Below are 27,653 nucleotides of genomic sequence, written 5' to 3'. Positions count from 1 at the left end.
CAACCCTAGTCCTGGAGAGCAACAGTCTGGTAGGAGCAAAAGCCTGCGTACAGGATGATAGCTCTCCAGGAACAATGTTTGAGAGCCCTGCTCCAAGGTATGGATTCTTAAACACATTCCATGTGGACATAAGCAGCAGTTCTAGTAGTGGATGAAGTAATGGTGAAACTGAAACGTGACCCTCTCCCTCATGCAAAGCTACTGCTAAATGATCATGCAAATTGGCTTGTTTATCGATTTAGAAAAATAGAGCGCAAACTCAGACAGAAGAAATCAATCAGTTCATCTCAGACAGTTGTTGATTTCACTTCCATTTTATTTCACATTTTCTATGATGTGGAAAGAACAAAAGTAGTTGAGAGAGGTAACCAAGACGACAGTAACAACATGAGCCCACAAGCCAATAAGAGTTTCTGAGTCTCCTCCCTCACACCCCTCGCCCGCCACCTTTTAAGAACAGGACAACCACCTTGCTTATAGTTAGTTAATCTCAAAAACACTCACGTCTCCTCCGACCATAACGTGGGGGAACCACACTGACTGCACCCCACCGCCCGTGACTGAATTGCAACAGTGTCGTGTTGCGGTTGCAGTTTGTGCATCTGTGTGTACAGTGCGTGTGTATGGCTCTACTGATCTCTTTTGAAGCTGCGCTCGTCACACAGTCAGTCTCCTCTCCCCCCCACGCCACACAGACCCTCTAGAAGGGTGAAACAACGTGGCCAGCCTTCTACCTCCCTCCATCTCGTGGTCACCGTGGCGTGTGCGTTGGGACTCCCATGCTGCGGTTCACCCAGGCGTTTTTAGTGTGGCTGGGAGCTACAGCGCCATGTTACCCTACCTCCCTATTCCACACAGCCAGTAGGCCCGGAGAAAGAGGCACTGAAGTTTTGTTTACAGTCTAAATCCATCGACTTATCAAGTACTCAGTCTATTTCCTTGTCTGTCAGTCTGAAAGGCTGTGTGTAGGACCAGCCCTGGACACGAGCGTCAAGCAAGGGAGAGGGGAAGTGACACAACACCTCTTCCTATCCTCCCAGCCAATAGTGGCCTCACCTGCCATTGTGAACTCACCACTGACCCAGGGTTGCCAGCTCTCAACTGTGCACACGTACAAAAACACACACACAGCCCAAACGCTGTCCAGTCCACTCTTAGGGAGGACAAGCGCCTTGAATTTCTCGTTTGGCACCAGACTCTCTGGCCAGTCATTCGTTCCCTCGTTCTTTTCTGTATTACCACAGTTAATACCTCTGCAATCATTTAACTCCCCCTTCCCTCGCTACTGGTCTGTTCTCTTCTCAAAGAAAAACCCCTTTCCTATGAAACAAAAACAAACTCGTTTTTTTTTTTTTTTTTTTTCAAATTCAAGGCACAATGTCTATCAATAATCACATCTGTTTGACTTTCTGTCCATCATCACCAACTGACATTTAGGCCAGGGTACGTAACGTAACACTCCTGACACTTGTTCTTCACCTCTTGGACTCATCCGCCCATCCCTCCTATCCTCCAGCTAGCATCATCTATCCTCCGGACCTTAAGACTGGTAAAAGACGTCTGTTTGAATGGGAGAGCGGCCAAAAGTCCAAACCAGTGATAACATCAAAATAAAACAAAAACTTGCAAAAAAAATCAAAAATAAAGTCCCGTCCTGTTTGTGTTATTTCTTTAAAAATCAAGTCGTATCCACCAGCTATTTTCTGGCAAGCTAGTTGTTTTTTTATTTAAATAAGCACTAAGTACTGATAGATAGGATAACATACACCATTACTTGTGTTTTTAAGATGCTTTTGTCGTTTTATGTACTTTCTCTCCCCCCTCTCGTAGTAGTATGAATCTGGTATTTTGTCGTTTTTCACTCATCTGTTTTAAGGTTTAAGTAAATGCAAGCAGGGACAGAGTTTGCCATGAAGTCTTGCTCTAGACGTGGGTATTTAGGGGGCGAGGCCTAGTCCTCTACGAGACGCCGTTGACAAGGGTCTCGCTGGGTGTGGCCATGCCGTTGCTAGGGGAACGCTTGGAGGGGGCCATGTGCTCTTCCCTCTTGGCACTGCTCCCGTTCTCCTGAGGAAGGAGAGCAGGGGAGGGAAAGGGTCAGTTTAACAGTTTCACTAAAAGCTGACATCTTCGTGTGTCTGTGTGCGCGCGCACGCACATACCTTGAGCTCGGGAGCAGCGAGTGTTTCCTGGGGAAGGGTCTGTCGGCTCTGGGACTCTGCGCGGGAGATGTAGTCTGCCACGGTCACTGCAGAACCAAACAACCCAGAGAACAGTGATGTAACCAGGGGATCCAGTACAATGACAACCCCAGCGCTACACAGTGAGGCGATCAGACTAAGGAAGGACAGGGTAGAGAATAGAAAACTATCCAAGGTCCAGACTGACAACATGGAGGGACGGTCTGACACACTACTCACCCTCAACTGGCAGTCTGTCACAGCTGGCAGATCCTCCCTCTGGGTGGTTGCCGCGGTTACGGCGACGGCGGCTCCTGTTGCGGCGCTGGGGTCTGCCCTGCTCATCTGGTGAAAAAAATATATATATAAAGAGACAGGAAGTCTGAGAAAATAAACGTTATACTTCAACCTAGTCTCACAGCATGGCCATCTGGCGTTCTACAAAATTAACTCTCTCCAGGCCTCCTACCCAGTCCATTCTCGTTGGGTCCGGCCTGGCTGTCTGACTCTGTGGCAGCGGCATCCATCACACTGGGCTCCTGGTCATTGCGGCGACGGCGAGAGCGTCTCCTGAGGTCTACCTCTCCCACCCCCTCGCTGGCATCTGTGTCACCCTGTTCACTCTCACCCTCCAGCAGGGAGAATGGGTTGCTGTCAGGGTCCCTCAGCACTGGACAGGGGAAAGAAAGAGGGAATGTGAGAGAGATGGTGAGATAAGGCCTATCAAACTGCACCACCTTCCAGTTATGAGAAACAACTAGACCATGGGATTTGACCTGGAAGATGCCTGTATCACCCAGGTCCTATTCATTAGGGCTAACTGTAGGAAAACAATTTGCTGCGGAATACGCAAACGAGCGTTTCTCATTGGACAAGTTCAGGCAGGACTTCCCTAATTCCGTCAGTTTTCTTCCATTTGGTGCTTAATGAATACAACCCAGAACCCTAGCTTGGATTATTAGCCCCCCTGTGTTGTACCAGAGCTGATTGAGTTGGAAGATCGTGAGGCTGGTCCTCCGCGACCCCGTCCGGTGTTGGATCCACGGCCCCTGCCACCCCGGCGGGAGCCCCGCTCATCTCCACCCACGCCCCGAGGCCGCTGGTCACGCTCATTGAGGTCCTCAGACTCAGAGGCGTTGGACTGCTCAGAGTTGGTACCTGTAACACATAGACAGAAACATACAGCATAAAAACAATGGTATAGAACAAGGGATGAGCAAAAACAGAGGATAAAGAGGGTGTGCATGAGGAAAGAGGAAGATGTGGGGGGGTGGGGTCTATGTCAAATAGAGGGTGCTTATATTTGTCCTGTTTCACACATGTACAAGTGTGTAACCTGTACAGTGTGTGGTGTAAAATGGAGGATTTTATTTTTTTTTTTACATATTCCACTCACAGGCCAGGGATCAGTCATTATTGACAGCGACCCTGGAGCAATTAGGGTTAAGATCCTTGCTCAAGGGCAGATCGACCGACTTTTCATCCTAGTCGGCTCGGGGATTACTAGTCCAACGCTCTGAACGCTGTTACCTGCCACCATACGTGGGATGTTCTACTGGTAGTCTAAGTATGTACTAGTCAACTCATCTACAAACCCATGAGAAAGGGTGTTCTCCTAGTAGAGTCAGACTGGTTGGTGTTCACTGTAGCAAAGCTCAATTTAACCAGATCATCATCCCTGAAGACTATTGACAGAGTGTAGCCTGCAAACAACTAATATCACACAGAACCAACAACCCAGAAAGGCAATTGAATTATTCCGATAAGAAGCATGCCAGGTTTGTTAAGTCAGAATCTGTCATAAACAGAGAGGGATCAAAGGAGTTGTCTAGTCACCATATCCAGAATATTGGCTGTTGGAGGGCCTGCGTCCTCGGCCGCGGCCTCCGTAGATGCGGGAGGTGTGGAGGTTGGTGGAGTTGCTGCTCTCGTCCGTCAGGTAGCCCTTCTCCCTGTCCCCGGGGCCGGTGCCCCCGACCCGACTAGGGGGAGCACGATAACCCACCCCGATCTGACGGAGCTGCTCGTCAATCTGCAGCCGCTCCAGACGCAGCTGCTCCACTTCCTGTTAGACAGAAGTACATGTTAGAACATACACTACCATTTGGGGTCACTTAGAAATTCCCTTGTGTTTGAAAAAGCACTTTTTTTTGTCCATTAAAAAAATCGAATTGATCAGAAATACAGTGTAGACATTGTTCATGTTGTAAATGACTATTGTAGCTGGAAACGGCAGATTGTTTTTAATGGCACGTTGTGTTAGCTAATTCAAGTTTATCATTTAAAAAAAGGCAAATTGATCATTAGAAAACCCTTTTGCAATTATGTTAGCACAGCTGAAAACTGTTGTTCTGATTAAAGAAGCAATAAAACTGGCCTTCTTTAGACTAGTTGAGTATCTGGAGCATCAGCATTGGTTGGTTCGATTACAGATTCAAAATGGCTAGAAAAATAACTTTTCTGAAACTGTATTCTTCTTCTGAGAAATGAAATTGCCAAGAAACTGAAGATCTTGAAATAAAAAGAAATAGTACCCGCAAAACACCAGTCTCAACATCAACAGTGAAGAGGCGACTCCGGGATGCTGGCCTTCTAGGTAGAGTTGCAAAGAAAGCCATATCTCAGACTGGCCAATAAAATAAAAGATTAAGATGGGAAAAAGAACAGACACTGGATAGAGAAACTCAACCTAGAAGAACAGCATCCCGGAGTCGCCTCTTCACTGTTGATGTTGAGACTGGTATTTTGCGGGTACTATTTAATGAAGCTGCCAGTTGAGGACTTGTGAGGCGTCTGTTTCTCAAACTAACACTTATGTACTTGTCCTCTTGCTCAATTGTGCACTACTTCTGCTTAGAGCCAGTTTGAGCTGTTCTGTGAAGGGAGTAGTACACGGCATTGGCCAAGAAACTGAAGATCTTATACATTTCTCGCATGGAATAGCCTTCATTTCTCAGAACAATAATAGACTGATGAGTTTTAGAAGAAAGTTCTTTGTTTCTGACCATTTTGAGCCTGTAATAGAACCAAAAAATGCTGATGCTCCAGATACTCAACCAGTCGAAAGGACAGTTCTATTGCTTCTTTTATCAGAACAGTTTTCCGCTGTGCTAACATAATTGCAAAAGGGTTTTCTAATGATCAATTAGCCTTTTATAATGATAAACTTGGATTAGCTCACACAACGTGCCACTGGAACACAGGGGTGATGGTTGCTGATAATGGGCCTGTGTAGAAATTCCATTAAAAAAAGAAACTGCTGTTTCCAGCTACAATAGTCATTTACAACATTAATGTCTACACCGTAATTCTGATCAATTTGATGTTATTTTAATGGAGAAAAATTTGTTTTGTTTTTTAAAAAAGGGACATTTCTAAGTGACCCCAAACTTTTGAACGCTAGTGTACATCCTAGACACATTCCTATAGGGCAGAGCACGTTAGAACATATGCTGCCTGAGGAAGACTAGTTGAAACGCGTTGCAGTTGTGGGTCCTGATGCACTATGCTGACTGCTCCCATATGTATTCTTATGTAAATATATCCTGTTAATAGTCCACTGAAGTTTATTGGAAAGTACTGGCCGCCTACTCGTCTTCTTTCATTACAACATAGACGGAAAGAATATCGTGTGGGCAAAGAGCCTGGACCTCTGTGGGCTGGCAAACATTTATTTTGAAACATACAGGGCCCATCCCAAAATGGCATCACATTCCCTATATTGTGCACTACTTTTGACGAGAGTTCTATGGGCCATATTGCAACAGTTTGACGTGAAATTTCCGTATCTGGAGAGAAGGAAAAAAGCCTTTTCTAGACTGACAGCTCTCTTTTTCAGTTCTGCAGTGTGGGCAAGACTGTGGGTAGCCGGATCAGTTTAGGAGTGTAAGGGCTGGGGATCAAGTACACAGACAGCAGTTCACTGGGGCCTTTTGGTTAGGTGAGGTGGCTGAGGGTGTCACTTCAGAAGGCAACAGCTGCTGAACAGCTGACCCTTGAGGGAGGTGGCTGACAAGGAGCAAGGGGGTGCAAGGATGGGTAGAGGCGTTATTTTGGGAGGCTACGGTCCAGATAACCTGTAATCTACACCGCTACCCCCTCTTCCCAACCCTGAGCAGGGGACTATTTATAAAAGCACACAGGGTAAGGGCAAAACGGAGCTACTCTCAGCAGCTTTCACATGAGGTGAAGGGTGGATGGAGAGGGGGGGGGGACAGGTGACCAATCTGAAATGATCTGGCACCCCCACAAGTCCCCATACAGTGTACAGTACACAGAACATCACCTATTGAAAGACACTAGTTTCCACATGTTCACAAGTAGGTAGATTAGAACTTGCTCCTGATTCAGAGTCAGATATTAATTGCCTTCTATGGTTAAAGTTATGATGGGGGAGGGTAATTTGATCCTAGAACTGTGGGTAAGGGAACGCCTACCATGCGTGTATATTCAGGCCATTGGCCCAGTCATTCAGTGCCTATGCTTACTCTAGATATTCAGAGGCATATAGGGTCAACATATACAGTGGCTTGAGAAAGTATTCATACCCCTTCGACGTACTCCGCATTGGTCTGTTACAGCCTGAATTCGAGCTACACACAATACCCCATAATAACAAAGTGAAAACATGTCGAGACATTCCTGCAAATTTATTGAAAATGAAATACAGAGCCAGAATTTACATAAGTATTCAAACCCCTAAATCAATACAGATTAGAATCACCTTTGGCAGCAATTACAGCTGAGAGTCTTTCTGGGTAAGTCTAAGAGCTTTGCACACCTGGATTGTACAATATTTCCACATTCTTTAAATTTTTCAAGCTCTGTGAAGTTGGTTATTGAACATTGCTTGACAGCCATTTTGAAGTCTTGGGTTTAAGTGATTTAAGTCAAAACTATGCCACTCAGGAACATAATGTCGTCTTGGTAAGCAACCCCAGCGTACATTGGCCTTGTGTTTTAGGTTATTGTCCTCCTGAAAGGTGAATTTGTTTCCCCAGAGTCTGTTGGAAAGCAGACAACCAGGTTTTTGCCTGTGCTTAGCTTAATTCTGTTGCTTTTTTATACCCCCCCCCCCAAAAGAAAGTGTAGTCCTTGCCGATGACAAGCATACCCATAACATCGCAGCCACCACCATGCTTGAAAATATGAAGAGTGGTACACAGTGATGTGTTGTGTTTGCCCCAAATATAAAGTTTTGTATCCAGGAAATTGAGTTTAATTTAGTGCAATTTTGCAAAAGGATGCATGTTTTGGAACATTTTATTCTGTACAGGCTTCCTTTTCACTCTGTCATTTAGGTTAGTATTGTGGAGTGACTAATGTGGACCAAACCTCAGTTCTCCCACATTAAAACAGTGATTTTAATGGCTGTAAAGTCAGCATTGGCCTCATGGTGAAATCCCTGAGCGGTTTCCTTAATTTCCGGCAACTGAGTCAGGAAGGATGCCTGTATCTTTGTAGTAACTGGGTGTATTGATACACCATCCAAAATGTAATTAATAACTTCACCATGCTCAAAGGGACATTCATTATCTGCTTTTTTTATTTTTACCCATCTACCAATAGGTGCCCTTTGCGAGACATTTGAAAACCTCCCTGGTCTTCGTGGTTGAATGTTTCAAATTCACTGCTTGAGTGAGGGACCTTACAGATAATTGCGTGTGCGGTACAGAGATGAGGTATTAAAAATGTTAAACACTATTGCAAAGAGTCCATTTAACGTATTAAGCCATAACAAAAGGGGTTTAATATGTATTGACTCAAGACATCAGCTTTCCATTTTCAATTAATTTCTAAACATTTCCAAAAACAATTCCACTTTCACATCATTAAATCTCAATTTAATACAATTCAGCCTTTAACAAAATGTGGAAAAAGAGGAGTGAATACTTTCTGAAGGCACTGAAGGCACTGGAGTGAATACTTTGAAGGCACTGTAGCTGACAGACCCTTTAGGTTCCGTCAGGCCACAGTGATATCGTAAAAAAGGGATCCGAGGTTTGATTGACATGAGCAGAGGGTTGAGTGCCTATTATTTGTCTGGTGGTCTCTGTACGGGTTTCTGTCTGTGTGTCTCACCTGTAGGTAGGCCACATGGTACTCTAGCAGGGCCTGGGCATTGCTGATGTTCTCCTTAGTTCCCACAAAGACGAAGGGGACCATGCCCTGGAGAGGAGGAGGAGAGGAGGATGTAAGACAGCAGACTGGCAGAGCAGACTTACTAGTGGAGAGCGCGTCATGAATTTGAGGAGGGCGAGTCCTGCTGGTAAGTCATGGACATTTGTACATTTTCGCAAGGGCCAAAGAACCGGTGTATTTACGTTGATGTAGAAATATGCTGAATGAAAGAGGGTTCTCTTTGAAGGAAACATTTTAGAAAACTTGCGTGTACGCTCACAATCACAAGAAAGCACACTGAACAACAGACAAACACCAACCGATGAGAGACCCCAGCCAACCCCTCTAGAACGGGTGACGTACAGTACAGACATGCTGTGGAAACTGAAATGGGACAACTGGCAGCCTGTAGACAGAGCTTATGGTTGTACAGAAATCCCAGTTGAAGGACTGCTGGATTTCCTGCTTATTCTCTCCTAATTCCAGAAATCTTCCAACCAGAATCTCTGGAAATGTTGGGAAAGCTATCAAAATTTTGACAGAGACGATGGTGGTGACGGTGAAAACATAGAAGCGGTAATTAACACCATGGTACGGTTATTGTTAGAGCGGTCGCAGCGATCCATTCACCTCTTGTTTAGGGGCAGTGTCTTCTCTGCCAGCCCCCTGCCTGCCTACCTCCTCCCGGGGAAGCTTTTTGTCGTTGTCCCCCTCGATCCGAACCCGAACCACACCCGACTTGTCTACGATCTCCTGGATGACTTTTCCGTTCTTGCCGATCACTTTGCCTGGGAGAGGGGGGGGGGGGGAAGAGAAAAGGTGGACATTCGGAGACTAAGGAATAGTTGGACGAGTCTGGTTTATATTAAAATTATAAAAGACGGCACAATTGAGATCGTATCATTGTTTCTCAATACATGTATATATACACAGGACATTTTGTGATTGACTAAATCATGGGTAGGTGCTTTAACTCACCAACGAGGTTCCTGGGCACCTGGAAGTAGTCTTCTTTGAACTCCAGGAAAACCCTGGCCAGCTTCACTGCTTCTGGAGTCTGCAATGCAAACGAGCCATTATACACAGAGACAAAGACCGACACACACCAAGACCCCTCTCTCACCTAAACACACGCACAAACACGACCACACACACACCTCTCCGTAGATCCTGAAGGTGCAGCTCTCCTCCTCCAGTTCGATGGCGGTGACGCCGGGCACCTTCCTGGCCTGCTGGATGTTGGCACCGTGGGAGCCGATGGCCAGACCCATCAGGTCTTCCCTTACCTTCACCTCCTCCTGGTATGCTGACGCCAGCTGCTTACTGGTCTGGGGGAGGCAAGGAGAAAAGGGTGTATGTCTCGACATTTTAACGGTGGTCTCCAAGTTACATTTTAATTGAATGAACATGATGTGCATTTGTACCTCAAGGTGTTTAGTGGCTTCTTCGTTGCGGGACATGAGCATGAGCTTGGTACGGATGCTGCGGAAGTGCATGTCGCTCAGGAGAGCAGCACGCTTCACTGACGTCTCGTTCGTTGACTAGAGAAAGAGAGAATTGGCGTGAGAAAGCTACTTTTACAGAAAAAAAAGGACAAAACTAGGGTCCGTATTAAAAACATGTCGGAGTAGTTGTGCTGATATAGGATCAAGCCCCCAGTCCATATAACCTTATGAATTACCTAAAAAGGCTAAATTGATCCTAGATCAGCACTCCTACTCTGAGAAGCTTAGTGAATACAGGCCCTGGAAGCATTAGTTGTTGTTATACTGACCAGCACGGTGAGCTCGTGTGAGGCTGCACTGTAGAAGATACAGTTGGCTCCGATGGCTTTCCTGAAGTCTTTGTGGATGTTGTCGTTCGCACAGCTGTTGGTCCAACAATAAACTCTGGGTGAATCCACAGTTACTCACAACAATAACAACGCACTATGTAGCTACTGAGAAAGAGGCCATTGGCCTGCCCAAACACGACAAAGCTCAGATGACATTTCAATGTAACAAGAACCCCCTCACAAATAGCACCCTATAACCTACATAGTGCACTACGTTCTATAAGTGAGTATATGTAGCCTTGCACGGGCCTTGACTTGCGCGAGACAAAACGGTCAAAAAAAAGTGCACTAAATAGGAAATAGGTTTGCCATTTCATGTCAAAGCAATATAGTCCAGTGATAATTGGAGTAACACCCGTAGACGGTCAGTCTGAGTGCAGTGCTACGGCGCCACCAGTGGTGAGGCTGGTGTAGTGCAGTGCCAGGGTCAGACACTCACATGTCCCGGAGGTCTTCTGGGACAGTGATGGGGACCTTGTGGAAGGAGTTTCGGGAGGAGGGGCTGTTGGGGTTGACGGGCCGGATGCGTTCGTGCGTGACGATCTCGTTGTATGTGGCGTCGCAGGCTGCGTACTCGATGACGTAGAACTGAAGGGTTCAAAGAGAGAAGGGTTCTCAGAAGAAAAAAAATGGCAAGAGAAATAAAAGTAGTGCTGAAGAGTATTTAATCAATAGAGACAGAACCATATGAATATATGGGCCAAATAGTAAGGGTGGGCTATATTCAGTCAGGCTAGACACGTTAATACTACCCAACTACCTAGTGGGCAAACACCGCAACAAATCGAAAACAGACCAAGACTGCATTCATACCACAGACAACTTATTTCTCCATCACATTGAAGATTAATAGGGGTTTTAGGGAAAGTAAATCAAAAATGGCACTTCTCTTTAATATTTCATCCAGCTTAGGTTTTATTCATTTGATTGATGAACCAAGTCCTTTTTCTAGTCCACTCTGACTCAGAATGAGAGCGAGAAAGAGGGAGGAGAGAGAGAGAGATGGAACACACCATGCTCTAAGGCCAGTATTAAAACCATCACTAAACAAAGCGGACATTCCAACAGGCCTTCATCACGGATCCAAATGCAATTGTCGTATCTTGCATCACACAGCACGAGGCCTCAATAACTAACGCCTCCTCAGTCTCACCCTACTGACCCATAGTCTACCTGTTTGATTCCCATAGAGCTCTGGACAAAAGTAGTGCACTATATAGGGAATAGGGGGCCGATTCAGGAAGAAAACACCTAGCCACTCCTGAAGATCAGAGGATTGAAGAGGTATAAAACAAATGGTAGTTGCTTCAGTGTTCCTTCTCATAGACTAGGTGAAACTTCCCTCATAATTCCACCTAGCAAATGCTTTCTGATCTACAGAAGTGCGTCAGGTGTAGGGGTCAATATGGAATCTAGAATCTGTGTATAGTCTGGGTGGCCCTAAAGTATGGGCCAGCCTGCTTTAAACACACCATGCGCTTCCTGCTGCCTTAGTTGACCCTATTAACCTACATTAGACTGCTGTCGGTCCAGCCAAGGAATGACTGAGGGATATCCCATAGTGGATGAGGAGGGTGTGTAAAACGCTGATTCATCACACAACATGCACATGACACGAGGGTGCACCAAATGGCGACCTGGACTGATCATGATGTTGAAAAGAGGACTAAATAGCTAAAGTATTGGTTGAGATCGAGATATTCTTCATGCCTCCGTTCACATTAGAGTGAAACTCGACTCCTTACGAACACACACCGTGCCCCCGCACCGACCCCATGCCGGCCCCAGCGTGCACCCAACCCCTAACTCACCAGTCCCTGACTCACCTCTCCCTTCATCATTCTCACCCGGGCCAGCCACCAGCCACATGGCTCCTGCTCGTTGGCCCTGGAGTACACCTGGGGAGGGGTAGAGGAGAGATGATTAAAGCTGGACAGAGAGAGTTTATACCTGCAAGGGATGCAAAATCCCACTATGTCCCTTGTTAAAAGAAATCTAGATTTCCTGTTTAGGCCCATTTTCTCCTGTATACAGGAATCTTCCAAACAAGATTTCTAGAAAACCTGGGAAAGTTCCCATAATTTTGCAACCCTAATACCTGCTTAGGGACGCATACAGCAAGGATGGTACCAGAGCAATGAGAGGAAAATAACTGGGCAATTACAAAAAGAGGGAATATTTCTTCACAAATCTATGTAGCATAAACCATCACTTTCAGGTGTGAAAAACCTATAGGAAAGTGATAATTGTGAATGTAGGAGATATAAATAAATATAGACAATGAGATGAGTTTGTCTCAATGGCAATAATGAGTGCTGCTGTGATGAATGGAATCCTAGCTGGCTAATCATGTGTCTAAATTGGACCGTGGTTAATCTCCCTCTATATCACGCTGCCGTGGTGAACAGGAGTATAATCCCTGGACTAGCAGGGAACTGCCGCATGGGTAGTAATCTCCAGCTATGACTGGAATCATTGCGGAGGAAGCAAACTAAACCGTTGATAGTGATATGGATTAATGTATGGTACGGGACCATGTATGACATCACAGTTTACTGGGGGAAAACCGGGATTTCTGGGGGGGGTGGAAGATTCCTGGAACTTTTCTAGAATCAGTTTTGCAACCCTAGAGGGAGATAGTGAGGTCTGCGACATGACATGAACAGCCTGGCGTACCTCAACCTCCTCTCCCTCGCCGATGTCCTTGTGGTAGTCGGCTGGGGGCGGCAGCCGCACGTCACTGAAGGGCAGCTGTCTCTCTGGTTGCCAGCTTTTTAGGGGGACAGGGAGAGAGGCCAAACAATCAAACATACACCGGTCAGCCATCTTACAAACTGGAGAAACCTGAAAAGACTACAACATCGGCTGACTCCCTTCTTCCTGTCATGTGATTTATAACAGGAAACAAGTCCACTACCCTTAACACTTTCTCTTGCCTCTGCATGCGCATGCGTGCAGGGCTCTACAGTGCGGCCATTTTACTCACATATGCATTGAAATATTTTGCTGTGAGACCGGGAATTTCATATTTTTCATTGTACTCTTAAATGTCTGTGCGCATCTACATTTTAACTTAGGGACACACGTGCTCCTTGTAAAAAAAGGTCAGTGTGTAGAGCCGTGTGTGTGTGTGTGCTTCCAGAACATATACCCAATGAAACACAGCAAAACACAGGAGACAAGACCCAAAAGAGTGTCAACCCCTAACATAAGGCTTAATATTCCTGCTGCCTGAGGCGGTGTTCTCTAGCTGACAGACAAATCTCATGGTGACAGTCAGTGAAGGCCAGTGAAAGAGAAAGGGAGTAATGTACAGTTGAAGTCAGAAGTTTACATACACCTTAGCCAAATACATTTAAACTCAGTTTCACAATTCCTGAAATTTAATCCTAGTAAAAAAAAATGTTTTTTTTAAATCTGTCTTAGGATCACCACTTTATTTTAATAATGTGAAATGTCAGAATAATAGTAGAGATTTATTTCAGCTTTTATTTCTTTCATCACATTCCCAGTGGGTCAGAAGCTTACATACACTCAATTAGCATTTGGTAGCATTGCCTTTAAATTGTTTAACTTGGGTCAAACATTTTGGGTAGCCTTCCACAAGCTTCCCACAAGAAGTTAGGTGAATTTTGACGTATTCCTCCTGACAGAGCTGGTGTAACTGAGTCAGGTTTGTAGGCCTCCTTGCTCGCAAGCGCTTTTTCAGTTACGCGCACAAATTTTCCAACTTTGGAAGGATGCTTGGGGTCAATGTCCATTTGGAAGACCCATTTGCAACCAAGCTTTAACTTCCTGACTGATGTCTTGAGATGTTGCTTCAATATATCCACATAATTCTCCTCCCTCATGATGCCATCTATTTTGTGAAGTGCACCAGTCCCTCCTGCAGCAAAGCACCCCCACAACATGATGCTGCCACCCTCGTGCTTCATGGTTGGGATGGTGTTCTTCAGATTGGAGGAAAAAGGGGGAGGCTTGCAAACATAAAAGGTCATTATGGCCAAACAGTTCTATTATTGTTTCATCAGACCAGAGGACATTTCTCCAAAAAGTACAACCTTTGTCCCCATGTGCAGTTGCAAACTGTAGTCTGACCTTTTTATGGCGTGTTTTGGAGCAGTGGCTTCTTCCTTGCTGAGCGGCCTTTCAGGTTATGTCTATATAGGACTCGTTTTACTGTGGATATTGATACTTTTGTACCGGTTTCCTCCAGCATCTTCACAAGGTCTTTTGCTGTTGTTCTGGGATTGATTTGCACTTTTCGCACCAAGTACGTTCATCTCCAGGAGACAGAACGCGTCTCCTTCCTGAGCGGTATGACGGCTGCGTGGTCTCATGGTGTTTATACTTGAGTGATATTGTTTGTACAGATGAACGTGGTACCTTCAGGCATTTGGAAATTGCTCCAAAGGATGAACCAGACTTGTGGAGGTCTACAATTTATTTTCTGAGGTCTTGGCTGATGTTTTTTGATGTCAAGCTAAGAGGCACTGAGTTTGAAGGTAGGCCTTGAAATACATCCACAGGTACACCTCCAATTGACTCAAATTATGTCAATTAGCCTATCTGAAGCTTCTAAAGCCATGACATCATTTTCTGGAATTTTCCAAGCTGTTTAACGGCACAGTCAACTTAGTATATGTAAACTTCTGACCCACTGGAATTGTGATAGATTATTTCACTTATAAATCACTGTGTCTGTAAACAATTGTTGGAAAAATGACTTGTGTCATGCACAAAGTAGATGTCCTAACCGACTTGCCAAAACTATAGTTTGTTAACAAGAAATTTGTGGAGTGGTTGAAAAACGAGTTTTTCAAGGGGGGGTGATGGAACAGCAGAACCATCCCAAGAATGTCAGGGGCCACTGTCCAGTGCGCCTGCCTGTACACCTCAGAGGACTATATTTAGGGACACCACAGACGACAGAGAGTCAACTAGAGAAAGAGGAATGGGGAGGGGGGTGGGGTAGGAGTTACTATAAAGGGTTTTGTGGACAGCCGTGTCCCGAGCACAGGTGGTGCTGAAATGGGGATTTCAGGAAGAGAGTAAAACAAACCCAAGGGACTGGGGGAGAGCTATGACTTGAGCAGTGTGGGTAGACTGGTGTGTGTGTCTAACTAGGATAAACCTGTGACTCGGTAACTCACAAATAGATGGGCTACTACCCGTCACATGAGTGTAAATAACTTACTTGTTCTCAAATACTATTGTGAGTGAGTCTTCGTGGACATCTTTGATGAAGCCCTGAAAAAGAGGACAAAAGGTTGATGCGTATGCCTGTCAGAGGGTAAAAACAGGTCTCTAGGGCTGGCACGGTTATGGATGAAGAGTCCTGAAAATAAAATAACCAGCATAACTATTTAAAAATAATAAATTGTGGAACAAACAGCTGACTGAAGAGGGGGCGGCGGGGCATTCGTGCAGTTGAGTCCTTTTCTAACATGGACTCAACGTGATGAAGCGTCGCGCCTTGCAAAAATGTAGAATGTTCATCCAAATCTTGACCGAAGTGGCTCACGCAATGGACTGTTTTGTCATGTTAGTCGAGTTGAATAAACAAATCACGGCACATTTAAGGTTACACGTCCTTTAACCTCCTGGTTTGCTCTCATGCGTACACTTGCAATGGTCGCCAGTCTACTCATTATCGTCTCTGACTTGAATGAGGACTCTCGTATTATTCATTTCATTTTTATTGCAGTACATGCAGTCAGGAGCGGAGGAGAAAACGTGAGTAAAAATGTGTTGCTGTTCGAACGGTTATTACGGTGACCGCAGTAATTTGGCTGGCTAATTACCGTTATCCCCAATTCCATGACCGTCACAACCCTAGGTCCGACTGCACAAGCGTGCACGCAGATCAAAAGTGCACAACACGACCCACCCCACTGGAGAAAGTTAGGTGATACTGGATCAACAGCAATTACAAGAGAGACGACTCCTCCAAATCTGTCCCCCATCCATCAGTCAGTCCTCTACAGATCTGCCACACTGTGCCATTAACTCCCCACGAGGGTGGGAGTTGGGAGTAGTGGAGGGAGGTTGCCATGGTGCTCAGTGTTACACTGCCTTATATGGGGCCAAGAGGTCACTGGCAGTAGGGCCTGAGAAGGAGAGTGATTGTCAGAGCTTCACCTGCTGGAAAGGAAACCTAAGGTTTCGAGAGGCAGCGCAGGCGTTATACATACTGAAAGCCCTTACAAGTGATAGCATCAGATTCCCTTATACTACACAATCTAACAATAACTTCAGTTCTACTGCTGCCACTTTTAGGCAGAGAGACAGCCCCAGAGAGACGGCCAATGAGCCAGAGGGACGCCAGATTGTGTTGTGACAGTGCAATTCAAACTGCCACTGTCTGTGTTGCTGTCACTCAAACTGCAGGCTAGTGCCACAGAGACTAGCTAGCTAGTAGTTACCAGAGGGGGGGAAGAGAAAAAAAAAAAAACTTTGGATAGCTGCCTTGTTTGATGATAGGAGACGGGCATAGTATATTCCAATACATGGCTTACTGAAGTAGTTCTAATGAATGGTGTTCATTTTACAACCAGGTCAAAGGTCAGGCAAGCCTTTTGGCATGAGAGCACAGAGGTTAGAGTGTCATTCCCGGTGGTACAGTGAGGTCACTCCTTCTCCAGCCATGTGCTGCACTAGGATAACTCCCCACATGGCCAAAGACGGACCACTCAGGCGTGGGGGTGCCAGGTCAACTCTACACAACCCTGGTATAGGACGACGTCCCTGTAAGCACCTGTGTAAGGAAGTTTTTTCTCCTGTTTTAATATTGTTGGACATAAGACTACAAATACCAGCAAATCCACTCCAAGTGACATGAATTTTGGAAATCTGTTCCAAAGTATTCACACGCATAATACTATAAGAGCCTACACTCTTCTGGGAAGGCTTTCCACTAGATGTTGGAACATGGCTGCGGGGACTTGCTTCCATTCAACCACAAGATTATTATTGAGGTCGAGCGATCAGGCCTGGTTCGCAGCCGGCGTTTCAAATCATCCCGAAGGTGTTCGATGGGATTGAGGTCAGTGCTCTGTGTAGGCCAGACAAGTTCTTCCACACCAATCTCAACAAACCATTTCTGTATGGACCTCGCTTTGTGCAAGGGGGCATTGTCACGCTGAAACCGTAAAGGGCCTTCCCCAAACTGTTGCCACAAAGTTGGAAGCACAGAATCGTGTACAATGTCAGTGTATGCTACATTGTTTAGATTACCCTTCACTGAAACTAAGGGGCCAAGCCCGAACCATGAAAAACAGCCCGAGACATTCTTCCTTCAAACTTTACAGTTGGCACTATACATTGAGGCAGGTAGCGTTCTCCTGGCATCAGCCAAACCCAGATCTGTCCATCGGACTGTCATATGGAGAACACGTTTCCAATGATCCCGAGTCCAATGGCAGCGAGCTTTACGTCACTCCAGCCGACGCTTGGCATTGCGTACGGTGATCGTCGGCTTGTGTGTGGCTGCTCGGCCATGGAAACCCATTTCATGAAACGCCTGACAAACAGTTATGGTGCCGACATTGCTTCCAGAGGCAGTTTGAGAGCTCGGTAGCGAGTGTTGCAACCGAGGACAGATTATTTTTTACACGCTAAGCGCTTCAGCACTCCGCAGTCCCGTTCTGTAAGCTTGTGGCCTACCACTTGGCGACTGAGCTGTTGTTGATCCAAGATGTTTACACTTCACAATAACAGCACTTACCAGGGCAGCTCTAGCAGGGCAGAAATTTGATAGACTTGTTGGAAAGGTAGCACGTTGAAAGTCACTGAGCTCTTCAGTTTGTTTGTTTATGGCGATTGCATGGCTGTGTGCTCAATTTTACGCACCTGTCAGCAACGGGTGTCTCTGAAATAGCCGAATCCATTTGAAGGAGAGTCCACATTATTTTGTATATATAGTGTACATGTGATCGTATACAAAATGTAAGCAAGGTTTAAAATTATTGTTTCAGTCAAATATATCCATTTGGGCTTCTTGTGGTTAAGTTGCTGTCCACAATTTGGCCCCATGACCATCCGCTCAAGAAAAACAGATCTCTCTATATATCTAAACTCAAAAAAAGAAAAAAAAGAAACGTCCCCTTTTCAGTACCCTGTCTTTCAAAGAACATTTGTAAAAATCCAAATAACTTCACAGATCTTCATTGTAAAGGGGTTAAACACTGTTTCCCATGCTTGTTCAATGAACCATAAACAATTAATGAACATGCACCTGTGGATGGTCGTTAAGACACTAACAGCTTACAGACGGTAGGCAATTAAGGTCACAGTTAAGAAAAAAACTTAGGACACTGAAGAGGCCTTTCTGCTGTTTATGAAAAACACCAAAATATGCCCAGGGTCCCTGCTCATCTGCGTGAACATGCCGTAAGCATGAGGACTGCAGATGTGTCCAGGGCAATAAATTGCCATGTCCGTACTGTGAGACGCCTAAGACAGCACTACAGGGAGACAGGACGGACAGCTGATGGTCCTCACAGTGGCAGACCACGTGTAACAACACCTGCACAGGATCGATACATCTGAACTTCACACCTGCGGGACAAGTACAGGATGGCAACAACAACTGCCAGAGTTACACCAGGAACGCACAATGCCTCCATCAGTGCTCAGACTGTCCGCAATAGGCTGATAGAGGTTGGACTGAGGGCTTGTAGGCATGTTGTAAGGCAGGTCCTCACCAGACATCACCGGCAACAACGTCACCTATGGGCACAAACCCACCGTTGCTGGACCAGACAGGACTGGGAAAAAAGTGCTCTTCACTGACGAGTCGTGATTTTGTATCACCGGATCACCGGGGGTGATGGTCGAGCGTTACACCGAGGCCTGTACTCTGGAGTGGGATCGATTTGGAGGTGGAGGGTGCATCATGGTCTGGGGTGGTGTGTAACAGCATCATCAGACTGCCTGCAATGACATCAAACTCAGTCTCACCGCTGTGCGTTACAGGTAAGACATCCTCCTCCCTCATGTGGTACCCTTCCTGCAGGCTCATCCTGACATGACCCTCCATCATGACAATGCCACCAGCCATACTGCTCGTTCTGTGCGTGATGTCCTGCAAGACAGGAATATCAGTGTTCTGCCATGGCCAGCAAAGAGCCCTGATCTCAATCCCATTGAGCACGTCTGGGACCTGTTGGATCGGAGGGTGAGGGCTAGGGCCATTCCCCCCAGAAATGTCTAGGAACTTGCATGTGCCTTGGTGGAAGAGTGGGGTAACATCTCACAGCAAGAACTGGCAAATCTGGTGCAGTCCATGAGGAGGAGATGCACTGCAGTACTAAATGCAGCTGGTGGCCACACCAGACACGGACTTTTATTTTGACCCTTTTGTTCAAGGACACATCATTCCATTTCTGTTAGTCACACGGCTGTGGAACTTGTGCAAACAATGTTCTTCCCCAAAAACATAGCAAAACGACAATCTAGCTAACTATATAGCTGTCATCTAAAATATAAATTAGGGTTAAGACAATTCTTATTTGATTAATGATGGCTGGACCCATCTATGTGAAGCTAGCCACAATAAGGATTAGCCACAATAGCGGACTTTGCGGTTAGCCTTCAAAATAAAAGTATGGCATAATTCTACTATTTGTATTAATTTGCATCAGTCATTGACAAACTGCAAATTCCACTATTGTGCCTATGCCTTAATTTGGCTAACTTCACAACACATAGCCCGGTCGAGCCTCACTAGCCAGATGAAGCTAGCTGGCGACTTATAACGTTAGCTTTGGGAAACAGGGTTAGGTAGCTGGCAAGCTATTTATTTTCACGAACTGAAGTTCAATTTCAATAGGCTAACAACAAGTGGCAACCTAGCCAATACTTACTCACAAGGATTCCTAAATCATTGCTAAGAATAATGAAAATGGCTGCAGTTTTTACTGGTCATTGTTTTCAGGCTGGTTGAATTGGTGCTAGCTAGGTATCAAGCTAAAGCTAGCTACCCCAGAAGTTGCGGTCGAACAAATTGCGCTTTATTACCAACGTGGTATTGTAAACATCGCTCGTGGCCAGTGTTTGCTGACTTTTTTGTACAGCTTTGACAGTGCTACTCTCCTTTTTGACACACAAAGACCTAAACAGCATTCCATAATATGTATGTCATGAAGCTAATAGCAGTGACACTATTACTGTGTAACTCCGGTAGGACAACATCGGAAAAATAGTGCACTTGGTAGTGTTAACCGGTGCTCGACCAGTCGGCGAAAGCCAACATCACCCACGACAGAACGGTTGATTGTCAAGGGCAATGAAATCCATTAACTTGGCTTTAATGGACTTCGCCTTTGAGTTGTCTCGCTAAAATTGTTACTCTTTCAAATGATGTGGCGTCATTACGTCATGTACCTACATTATTTAGGTATGCAGGTCAGCTTTGACATCGGTGTTGCACATTGGCCGACACAGATGGTGGCATTTTTAGCGAATATCGGCCGATACCAATATGTTCACCGATATATTGTGCATCCCTAACTTTAGGAATACACAGGGAGACACTATGGAAGCCTATTCCCGCCCCTAATTATTATATTTTTTTCACGTTCTCTCAAAATGGACTAAACAATATTGAGAAGTTAATTGAGAAGGCCAGCATCCCGAAGTCGCCTCTTCACTGTTGACGTTGAGACTGGTGTTGTGCGGGTACTATTTAATGAAGCTGCCAGTTGAGGACTTGTGAGGCATCTGTTTCTCAAACTAGACACTTATGTACTAGTCCTATTACTCAATTGTGCACCGGGGCCTCCCACTCCTTTTTCTAATCTGGTTAGAGCCAGTTTGAGCTGATCTGTGAAGGGAGTAGTACACGGCCTTGGCCAAGAAACTGAAGATCTCGTACATTTCTCGCATGGAATAGCCTTCATTTCTCAGAACAATAATAGACTGATGAGTTTTAGAAGAAAGTTCTTGTTTCTGGCCATTTTGAGCCTGTAATAGAACCAAAAAATGCTGATGCTCCAGATACTCAACCAGTCGAAAGGACAGTTCTATTGCTTATTTTATCAGAACAGTTTAAAGCTGTGCTAACAATTGCAAGAAGTTTTTCTAATGATCAATTAGCCTTTTAAAATGATAAAACTTGGATTAGCTAAGACAACGTGCCACTGGAACACAGGAATGATGGTTGCTGATAATGGGCCTGTGTACGCCTATGTAGAAATTCCATTAAAAAAGATTCTGCCGTTTACAGCTACAATAGTTATTTACAACATGAACAATGTATTTCTGATCAATTTGATGTTATTTTAATGGACAAACTTTTGAACTATAGTATATGTATGCATGTTAATTTTTATTTAACTGGGCAAGTCAGGAACAAATTCTTATTTACAATGACGACCTAGAAACCGTGTTAACTGCCTTGTTCAGGGCAGAATGACAGATTTTGACCTTGTCAGCTCGGGGAGTTGATCTAGCAACCTTTCGGCTACTGGCCCAACGCGCTAACCACTAGGCTACATGTCACCCCAATAAATTCATAATCAGTCAAAAGCTTGGACATGCTTGCTCATTCAAGGGTTTCTCTTTAATTTTACTATTTTCTACATTGTAGAATAAGTGAAGACATAACTATGAAATAACATATAGAATCAGTTAGTAAACAATAAAATGTTCAATCAAAATAGATTTTGATGTTATATTACTCAAAGTAGCCACCCTTTGCCTTGATGACAGCTTTGCACACTTGGCATTCTCTCAACCAGCTTCATGAGGAACGCTTTTCCAACAGTCTTGAAGGAGTTCCCACATATGCTGAGCACTTGTTCCCAAACCAATTTGGGTGAGGTACTCACACACTGATGGGATGGCATATCGCTGCAGAATGCTGAGGTAGCCATACTGGTTAAGTGTGCCTTGAATTCGAAATAAATCACCTTCTGCGTCACCAGCAAAGCAGCCCCACACAATAACACAACCTCCTCCATGATTCACGGTGGCAACTACACGTGCGGAGAGCATCCGTCCACCTACCCTGCGTCTCACGAAGACAAAGCAGTTTTAACCAAAAATCTCAAATTTGGACTCAGACCAAAGGACAGATTTCTACGAGTCTAATGTCCATCACTCGTGTTTCTTAGCCCAAGCAAGTCTCTTCCTATTGGTGTCCTTTAGTAGTGGTTTCTTTGCAGCAATTCAACCATGAATGCCTGATTCACGCAATCTCCTCTGAACAGTTGATGTTGAGATGTCTGTTACTTGAAATCTGAAGCATTTATTTGGGCTGCAATTTCTGAAGCTCGTAACTAATAAAACGTATCCTCTGCAGCAGAGGTAACTCTGGGTCTTCCATTCCTGTGGCAGTCCTCATGAGAGCCAGTTTCATCATAGCGCTTGTTGGTTTTTGTGACTGCACTTTTAGAAACTTTCAAAGTTCTTGAAATTTTCCGGATTGGCTGACCTTCATGTCTTATAGTAACAATGGACTGTCATTTCTCTTTGCTTATTTGAGCTGTTCTTGCCATATTATGGACTTGGTCTTTTACCAAATAGGGCTATCTTCTGTACTACTACACCCCCCCCCACCACCTTAGCTCAAATGCATTGACGAAAGAAATTCTACAAACGTTTAACGAGGCACACCTGTTAATTGAAGTGCATTCCAGGTGATTACCTCATGAAGCTGGTTGAGAGAATGCCAAGAGTGTGCAAAGCTGTCATCAAGGCAAAGGGTGGCAACTTTGAAGGTCAAATATATTTGTTTAAAACTTTTTGGGTTAATACATGATTCCAAATGTGTTATTTCATAGTTTTGATGTCTTCACTATTATTTTACAATGTAGAGAAGAGTAAAAACAAAGAAAAACAATGGAATGAGTAGAGGTGTCCAAACATTTGAATGATACTGTATATATAAAAAAGTCAAAGGTGCTGCTCTCACAGGTTTCCTAGATAAATTAAGGTATGTTGAAAACGCACTCATGTGCTTGATATGAACAATAGTGAGAGGAGATTAGTACAGTGCCTTCAGAAAGTATTCATACCCCTTGACTTAAAGTCAACATGTCTGTGTTACAGCCTGAATTCAAAAATGGATAAAAATCGACTTTCTCACTCATCTACACAAAATAACCCGTAATGACAAAGTGAGATTTTTTTCCCCCTCACCAAAATTGTTTCAAACGAAACAGAAATCTTATTTACAACCAAGTCAATACTTTGAAGCACCTTTGGCAGTAATTAAGGTTGAGACTCTGGTTAAATCTAAGAGCTTTCCACACCTTGATTGTGCAAATATTTGCCCATTGTTTTTTTTTTAACTCATTCCTAGACAACCATTTTCAGGTCTTGCAATAGGTATTCATGTAGATTTAAGTCAAATCTAATTTGGCCACTCAGGAACATTCACTGTCTTCTTGCTAATCAACTTCAGTGTAGATTTGGCCTTGTGTTTTAGGCTATTGTCCTGCTGAAAGGTGAATTAATCTCACAGTTTCTGGTGGAAAGCAGACAAACAGATTTTCCCAATAGGATATTCCCTGTGCTTAGCTCCATTCCATTTTTTTTATCCTGAAAAACTCCAGTCCTTAACAATTACAAGCATGCCCACAACATGATGCAGCCAGCACTATGCTGGAAATTAGTAGAGTGATACAAAGTAATGTGTTGGATATGCCCCAAACATAACACTTTGTATTCAGGCCAAAAAGTGAATTGCTTTGCCATATTACTTTATTCTATACAGGCTTCCTTTTCACTCTGTCAATTAGGTTAGTATTGTAGAGTAACTAGAATGTTGTTGATCTATCCTCAGTGCTCTCCTATCACAGCCATTAAACTTTGTAACTGTTGGCCTCATGGTGAAATCCTGGCGCAACCGCTCATTCCTCTCCGGCAACAGTTAGGAAAGACACCTGTATCTTTGTAGTGACTGGGTGTATTGATACACCATCCAAAGCGTAATGAACTTCACCATGCTCGAAGGTATATTCAATGTGGTTTTTTGGCACCCATCTACCAATGGTGCCCTTCTTTGCAAGGCATTGGAAAACCTTCCCAGTCTTTGTGGTTGAATCTGTGTTTGAAATTCACTACTCGACTGAGGGATCTTACAGATAATTGTATGTGTGGGGTACAGAGATGGGGTAATTAAAAAATCATGTTCAACACTTATTGCACACAGAGTGAGTCCATGCAACTTATTATGGTCCCGTGTGGCTCAGTTAGTAGAGAATGGTGTTCGCAACGCCAGGGTTGTGGGTTCCATTCCCACGGGGGACCAGTACGGAGAAAAAAAATGTATAAAACGTATGAAATGTATGCATTCACTACTGTAAGTCGCTCTGGATAAGAGCGTCTGCTAAATGACTAAAATGTAAATGTAATTATGTGACTTGTTATGCATATTTTCACTCCTGAACTTATTTAGGCTTGCATAACAAAGGGATTGAACACATATTGACACTTCAACTTTTAATTTGAATGAATTGGTAAACATTTTGAAAAACATAATTCCACTTTGACATCACGGGGTAGTGTGTAGGCCAGTTACCCCAAAAATCTAAATTTAATACATTTTAAATGAAGGCTGTAAGGCACCAAAATGTGAAAAGTAAAGGCGTGAATACTTTCAAAAGGCACTGTAAAGGTGAATGGATTGTGTACTTTCAGGCCGTAGAGCCAAAATGTCACAAAGTTAACAGAACAGGTGTGAGGGACAGAAGGAGAGTAAACATAGTCCAAACCAGGGGTATTAAACTCTTACCCTATGAGATCCTGAGCCAGTTGGTTCTGTTCTACCTGATAATTAATTGCACCCACCTGGTGTCCTAGGTCTAAATCCATCCCTAATTAGATGGAAACAATTAAATAAATGCAGTGGAACTGGCTTCGAGGTCCAGAGTTGAGTTTGAGGGGTCTAAACCACAAGGGGAGAACAGAGCTAGAGAAAAAAACAGGACAGAGTGAATGAGAATTTGGACTGGCAGAGTGCTGAGATTAGGATCACCTGTTCCACCAACACCTGCTTCAGTTCTTCAGTTACTGTCAGGCAGGCTCAACTGAGCCATTCAACCCATAGCAAATCACTAGGGCCTATTCAACTGTCTGTTTTACTAAACTACAGCAAGCATTTGCACAGGGACTTCTGCCTTACTGACGTTAAATGTAGTCATTTGACTCAACTTGAGTCACTGAATAAAATAACTGACATCCTCATAACGAATGCATTGACTCCCTTATGTTGAGTCACCTAATTTGGTTATGTCACTGTAGTGTGATGTTTGGAAACAGCCATGGTATTGCTGACTATCAATGTAAATAATTTGATTCACTGTAATAACGTAGGCTGACTCAGCCTCCTCGTTTGAACGAGAAATATGACGAAAACTAGTTAGGAAACAATGTGCGAAAGTGGAAATAATTTGACAGCTTTATGGTAAGTACATGCTTAGAAATACGAATTAAATACATTACGTCAGTTAGGCCACTTACTTTGCTGTGTCTCACCCGGGACAGTAAACAAACAGGTCGAGATCTCATAACATTTTAGATTTGCCATCCTTCCACCGCCCTCATTCTCGCTAGCAAATGTGAGTGATTAGCTAGCAACTCCTACCAAAGAAAGGAGTGCCCCGAGAAGATGGGTAGCTGACTAGCTCAAGACAGCCAACAAAGTGTAAAATAGACATTTGGAATTGACCAAAACCAGGCCACAACAAGCGTGCTCCACAATGGCCAACAGTGACCTGGTGAACAAAAAAAAAATCTAGGAATAGCGATCTTAACATTTTTTGGGCCTACTCAATGAATGATGCTGCTAACCAAATCTGCCAGCTAGTTAGTTAACGTTACCAACGCTAGCTTGGTATTTGCTAGCTAGTTAGAACAAAACTGTCGACATCCATATTTGCAATTGTTTACCAGTTGTGCATCCTTAGCTAACGTTAATGACTGCACTATTCCATTTACCTTGTAGAAGGCCCCGTTCGAACCGCGAACCTCCACCGCCAGCCCGTCCATAGTCGTCGGTAGGTCCCCACGACTGGGCTTCTCTGATTGAGCCGCTACGACTCCTTGCGGTTCCGGTACCACCCCCAGCTTCTCTGCCGCTGGCCCGTCGCCGCTCTCCGGCCGCTTGTGGATTTCCAGTGTTTCGGGAGGTGGAGGGAGAGGGGTGAAGGGATCGGGGAGTTGGGTGTTGATTATGGGATCAACGAATAGCTAACGTTAGCGTCTCCAGCGGTCAACTTGACGTTAGCTCACTACCTAGCTAACGTTAGCAAACTATCGACGATACCTTTGTTAGCTAGCGTGCAACGGCACTAGCAAGGTGCTGTCCTGCGTTGAGGGGGCCCGCGGCGGTCTCGTTGCAATGTGCTTCAAAGCTAATGATGCTATGTGAAAGGGAGATGTTAGCAAGCAGCTAGCTATCACCGACACCTTGATTCCGTCACTTGCGGGATGCCAAAACAGCCGTATACATGCAGCAGTCGGAGAGAAGTTACTGTATTAAGTCATCGCTGGGATTCCTTTTGTTGTTTTTGAAGTATAATTTAGCAAAAAAGTCTCCTCCCGAACTAAGCGTTTGTGGTGCACTATCGCCCTGCAACTCCTTATACTCCAACCGCCCGTCCCTCAAACGCACGCCGACGGAGTATATCAGTGAGGTACTGAATGATCTCGATAATCCCACCCCTCATTCTTCAAAGATACACCCAAAATAGCATACTGACTTATCATTGGTCAATATGACCGCAAATCAAATATAGATATTTTTCATTGGTTTAACAGTTAGAGGCCGGTCTGTGTTTCATCCAATAATTGAGCCAAATATCTATTTTAGGCATCTCTATTGGAGATACTGCCTGTCAGTTATGTTACCCAAATTACTGGCTCCTATGGCAATCTAATTTTGTGGACCTCTACATTCCCATCGTTAGTGTGATTTAGTTGAGTCCAGGGGTAGTCTATGAAAAATTATCAAATCCCGTTCATAAATGTGCAGACCACATTCATATTCATATTCATCTAAAATAAATATTTGTGGATGAACAACAATGTACACTTTGCATGGTTTTTCTTTTAGATCCATTAGTAGGCTACCGGGTAAATACAAATTTGAAAATGCAGGTATTCACATTTGCAAGTGAAGTGACATACTTTCAGAAAAATGGCCTTATTGTCCAGTCCTAGTTATTAAGAGGTATTTTTTATACAATGACGGCCTACCCCTGCCAAACCTGTAAAAGAGAGCTTGTAACAACTGACTGAGCCCTCTACCAATCACTGCCCAGTCAGTTGGTACATTATGCAAGGACCAAAGTTACAAAACCCCATCTGAGGGACCATGAATGAATATTATGGACCAGGGTGCCTAATCAAAACATGTCTCGGAGTGGTAGTGCTGATCTGATTAATTTAAAGAGGTTAATCAACAGTTGCTACATCCATCTTTGGACTTTGAAATTAATGCTATAATGCTATACCAATTGAATCTGGAAGAATATCACTTATTAATGCAGCAGGAGCTTAGTTCAACTGTC

The 27,653-nt window shown here is 44.4% G+C and overlaps 1 protein-coding gene across 4 annotated transcripts; it reads right to left on the bottom strand.

The window, feature by feature from the left end:
- Window positions 1-285: 285 nt before the first annotated feature.
- LOC115194346 (FMR1 autosomal homolog 1-like) lies at window positions 286-26,777 on the bottom strand. Of its 4 annotated transcripts, none has more exons than XM_029753974.1 (17): window positions 26,080-26,777; window positions 15,332-15,384; window positions 12,811-12,904; window positions 11,946-12,032; window positions 10,574-10,722; window positions 10,075-10,168; window positions 9,725-9,841; window positions 9,458-9,628; window positions 9,279-9,357; window positions 8,979-9,088; window positions 8,262-8,348; window positions 4,017-4,245; window positions 3,159-3,338; window positions 2,650-2,850; window positions 2,421-2,525; window positions 2,163-2,248; window positions 286-2,067 (listed from the first exon to the last, which is right to left on the bottom strand). In XM_029753974.1, exons 1-17 carry the CDS (start codon window positions 26,128-26,130, stop codon window positions 1,960-1,962), a joined length of 2,001 nt encoding a protein of 666 aa, XP_029609834.1. In that variant the 5' UTR covers window positions 26,131-26,777; the 3' UTR covers window positions 286-1,959. The 4 variants fall into 4 exon arrangements, with proteins under 4 accessions (XP_029609834.1, XP_029609835.1, XP_029609832.1 ...); XM_029753975.1 differs by having other exon boundaries at window positions 11,961-12,032; XM_029753972.1 differs by having other exon boundaries at window positions 8,931-9,088; window positions 26,080-26,776.
- Window positions 26,778-27,653: the final 876 nt, after the last annotated feature.

Source organism: Salmo trutta, chromosome 5 (assembly GCF_901001165.1).
Source record: "Salmo trutta chromosome 5, fSalTru1.1, whole genome shotgun sequence".
NCBI classification, from domain to species: Eukaryota; Metazoa; Chordata; class Actinopteri; order Salmoniformes; family Salmonidae; genus Salmo; species Salmo trutta.
Note: the sequence above shows the minus strand (reverse complement) of the source record. Positions and strands in the feature narration are given on the sequence as shown.

Excerpts from the sequence above, each read along its gene's own strand:
- LOC115194346 (XM_029753972.1), bottom strand. The coding sequence starts at position 26,130 with ATGGACGGGCTGGCGGTGGAGGTTCGCGGTTCGAACGGGGCCTTCTAC. Across the intron at positions 10,169-10,573 it reads CCAGAAGACCTCCGGGACAT|CTGTGCGAACGACAACATCC; the intron begins GTGAGTGTCTGA and ends TTGGACCAACAG. Across the intron at positions 2,526-2,649 it reads ACCCAACGAGAATGGACTGG|ATGAGCAGGGCAGACCCCAG; the intron begins GTAGGAGGCCTG and ends TTTTTTCACCAG.